The 4,238-nt window shown below is 55.6% G+C and overlaps 1 protein-coding gene across 1 annotated transcript; it reads right to left on the bottom strand.

Annotated features, from left to right (window-relative positions):
• Positions 1-661: 661 nt before the first annotated feature.
• Positions 662-2,210, bottom strand: N0V96_008698 (uncharacterized protein; the record flags this gene model as incomplete). The annotated part of the gene is made up of 3 exons (XM_065758428.1): positions 662-1,624; positions 1,759-2,096; positions 2,171-2,210. 3 exons carry the CDS (start codon positions 2,208-2,210, stop codon positions 662-664), a joined length of 1,341 nt encoding a protein of 446 aa, XP_065612821.1.
• Between the last annotated feature and the right edge of the window lie 2,028 nt (positions 2,211-4,238).

The following is a 4,238-nucleotide window of genomic DNA, read 5'->3' as shown; positions in this document are numbered from 1 at the left end:
GTCCAAGCCGGGCCATTCCAATTCCACTTCGCCCAGTCGGAAAGGACCAAGGTGATTAATGTACCGAGTTATAACGGGGTCTTCTCACATGGTCAGAAGCCCACTCGGTTGATTCTCCAGCTAAGCTTGGCGAGTGTTGAATCCCTGTCAGTATGTCCGGTATGTTGTGAACACGGCGAGTTTCGACATTGGATATGAGCGGAGTGCTGGTGTAAAGAAAGGCCTTCGTCCTCGACCGGGTCTCTACAGTCCGGCTACTCTCGAGAGGTTGGCTGGCATTCAGGAAACAAGCCTTCGCATCTAGCTTTTGTATTCTTACATATGATAGGTTAACGGGCTCAAGACGTTTTTTTTAATAAAAAAAAAGGGGGGTATCTAGCAGCTATAGAATCTCAATCGATCAAACCCTTCTCACACATTTCCGAACGCTGAATCGTCACCTCGCTCACCTCCACTTCTACGAACCCCATTCTTCCTCACCCACGTCCACCAACCCATAAACGACTGTATCAAACCCAGATCATTGTCACGCTGTTGCTGCTGGTGCTGGTGCCGTGGCGAACGTGTCGACAGCGGAGGCGGGGGCCGACGACCCGTCAATCGCCTCTTCCTTCTGGGTCTCGTCTCCGTCACGGGCATGGTGACGGCCGGCATAAACTGCTCATCTGCATCGGCGTCCGTAAACAGCCGAAACGGCCAAGCGAGCGTGGCGAACGTGTGCCGCGCGAGCGAGTACCCCGCGCGCGTCTGCAGAAGGATGAGGGCAACGATGAAGGGTACGCAGACGCAGACCATTGTCACGGGGAATCTCCAGTCTTCTGGTGAGATTGTAAACTCTGTTATCCCAAAGACTGACTGCAGAGTTTTGATGTTTCAGTATAAGGACGTTGAATAGAGGTAGGAGGTAGGGAGGATTGCGACTTACAGTTACAAACGTCAGGGGCAAAAACACCATGGACCCCAACGTCAGGACCTTGATGTTATCCCCCTGCTCGATCGCCCTCCTCGACTCCTTGATGGAGCTCCCGCTGAAGAGCTGGTCCCGCAGATTCTCAATCTCCTTGCGCGTCGCGGCGTTCTTGGCGTGCACCGTCTCCAGGTCCCGACACGCGCGCTCCAAGTCGGACCGCAAGAGCACCATCTTGTCGCGGTACACCGCGCCCTCGGGGCTCTCCGGCGCCGGGTGCGGCCACAGCGTCTGGTGCCTTCCCTCCCAGAAGTCGTCGGGAAAGGTCTCGCGGTAGGCGGCCAGCATGGCGCGCAGGCCCTCGTTCACGACGCCCAGCGTGTTATAGGCCCAAAAGTACCGCCGGATGTAGGTGAAGTGCTTGTCCTCGAAGAGGAGCTTGTCGCGCAGGCGGGCGTCGAACATGAAGTCCGTCGGCGGGGTGATGAGCTTCGCGATGCGGGCGTGGAGGGCGAGGTTGCGCTTCGTCGCGTCGCGGTACTCGGTCACCAGGGCGTCCAGGAAGGCGTACGGGCCCGAGGGGAAGTTCTTGTGTGCCTCGGCGTCGCCGCCGCGGAGGGTGTGTTCGTCGTCTGGGAAGGACTGTATCGAGAGCAGATGCCACGGCGCGAACGTGTCGAAGAGGAAGCCTTCCTGGGGACCCTCGCGGCGCCGGGTCTGTTTCACGGATTGGCGTGGTGGGCCAGAGAGATGGAGCTGCATTCCGCAATGTCGATATGGTCCTTTGAGCGGCGGTCCGCAGGGCGTTTATCGTACTTTTGAAAGGGGGCTGGTTCGAGGCCCTCGCCTACGACTGTGTAGTACTTGAAGACGAAGAAGAAGCTGCGCTGGCGGAGGTGCGAGGGTGAAGCATCCTTTGCAAAGGCTCGGTGGACGTGGGCTGTCGTCTTGCCGTTATTCTCATGGTCTGTGATGAAGTGGTTGAGGAGCTCCGTCATGTCGAAGTATGGGCGCATTGTCATATGTAGCGCGCCGAGCATGAGGGCCGACGGTTCTTGTAGGATCGTTACGAGACCTACGGCTTGGCCGTCGGCGTGAATCTCCTTTAGGGCGTTCCACACCGTCGGAGCGTCGACAATCTGAGTGGGAGTTGGAGCTGCGTCGGCTGAGGCGCCTCGGGGACGGCGGTCTGGATGTTTACCCACAGGTCGAGGCGATCCTTCCTTATCGACGTCGTACAGCTCAAAAGTTGAGCTGACGTACCCTTGGCTTTCATATGCCGCAAATTCCTCGAATACCGCATCCTCGTCAATGTCGGCTTGCCGTTTGATCACATCGGTTAGCGCAATAGCGGCACCACCGGTGAAGTCAGTGTACTTGAGATGGCGTAAAAGTTGGTTGTCCGTCCATGATACGCGTTCAACTAGTTTTGTGGGGGGGATTGCGAGGGTCCCATCTGAACTTTTGGCACTTCGAGGGCCTGTAATGTCAAGCAAGGGTAGATACTCGAAGTCTAACTCAGAGTGAATGGAGGCCGGTACGTGTTTTCTTTCAACGACGCTGGGCAGAGTCCGCTTCTCGATAGGGTCAGAGAAAGTTGAGCGCCGGGCACGGCGAAGAGCAGGCTGAAAGGTCGCTTCCGATGAGAGTGGTGGACTTTGGCCTGGACTTTGGACGGGACTTGGAGAAGGTTGTAGGAGGGGAGATGGCTGGCGAGTGTTGTTTGTCGTCTTGGTATCTGACCTGTCTCTCACGGCACTAGCCAGGGAATCATGGAGACTTCGTAAGTTACGGAGATATTGGTCGTGGCTTGCCTCAACTGCTCTGAGCAGTTCCTCAGGGCTCCGGGTTGACATAGCAGTGACCGAGAACGAGTTTAACGAAGTGAGTATGCTAGGAGAGGCCAAGGAGATGACTACTGATGTAAGAATGATGGATCAAGAAAGAAGAGAATCTACTGGGCAGACCGTCTCCAGGACAGCGGCCCTTTTCTACTCACTAACATGCACAGCCTGCCTTGCCTAAGACCTTCGACAAGAGATCCGAAATCAGAATGTTGTGCCATCGGCAATCTCCAGCTACACCACAAGCACTAGCCTAGGCAGCCTCGACGTTCCCCTCATCCAAGGAGATCGACCCCAAATGCGGCTGAGCCGCGGAGCCAAGGGTTCCAAAAGTACGGCGCGGTGTCTTCGGTGTGTGCGAGCATGCGCGCGGGAGAGATGAAGGCCGGCAAGTAATAGTCCCGTCTCGAGATGACTTCATGGGCCCGGGGGGCGCGTGCGTGCGAACATCGGCCGACATCACCGAACCCAAGCTTTTCGGCCACTGGACCGGGTGGGTGGGCACGGATGTGTTCCCCGTATGCATCTCTGTGCGCCCCGAATGTGTGGTGTGACGCAGGGAGACGGGACTTGAGAACGCATGCCGGGGAACAGTGAGGGAGGGGATGAAGGGGGTCCAAAATACAGGAAATACAACGTGGGGTTGGAGCTGGAGGAGTCACCGAGGTGAGGTTAGTTTGGAGCATGAATCGTCGGAGTCGATTAGCGATCACTAAGAAAAGCAGGGCTGTCGATGAGGTGTCGTCCGGCGCCGGCCACCAGGAGCGGCTTTTCGCGGCCTATGGAGTGTGACTGTGTGAGTCGCAATTGAAAGTTGATTGGCAATGGCTGCTGCCTTGGCAGTTGTCAATGGCGTTGTGCTACTGACAGATGAATGCCGCCAAGGAAACTTCACGTGCGTACAGGTGCAATTGTTCAAACCCAACCTAAGGAGGGAGGGGAAACGAGGGGCGCGGAAGAGGCATCTGGTTGCTGGGGAGGCCTTAGTGTGGTCTGGAGGGGATGGAATTCACAAGCCCGTTCGAAAATGTCTCAATTTCAGTCGCATGATGCAGAAAAAGACGTTAGATCGTGTCGTCGGCATTCGTTGCATGGAGCTTCGCATCCGCTTTTTTTTTCCTTTTTTTTTCTTACCCAGGGGTTTGAACTAAGACTGGAAATTCTTGGAAGTAGAAAAATGGGTAGTCACTTCGACACGTAGCTCACCAGGAAGGGGTCAAAAGGGCACATGTCCACAGGAAAAGGTATCTTTTGCATCTAATTACTAGGACAAAGTCCCTTCTGCACTTGGCCCCTCTCCAGACCACATCATCTATACTGAATGGTTCGGGTACCTTGTGCAATCATCATCCAGGTCGTATTCTTCGTGTAAACCGCCATCCTGCGCAATTCTAGTCGAATAACTTCTGGGTCGGCAAAACAATGGGGGTATGGGCAAAAGCGTCAAAACATCTCTCGACAGGCGTCACCTAGTGAGTAGCGACCTC

The sequence above is a fragment of the Colletotrichum fioriniae genome (assembly GCF_027942845.1).
Source record: "Colletotrichum fioriniae strain IMI 355084 chromosome Unknown scaffold_11, whole genome shotgun sequence".
Taxonomy (NCBI): Eukaryota; Fungi; Ascomycota; class Sordariomycetes; order Glomerellales; family Glomerellaceae; genus Colletotrichum; species Colletotrichum fioriniae.
Note: the sequence above shows the minus strand (reverse complement) of the source record. Positions and strands in the feature narration are given on the sequence as shown.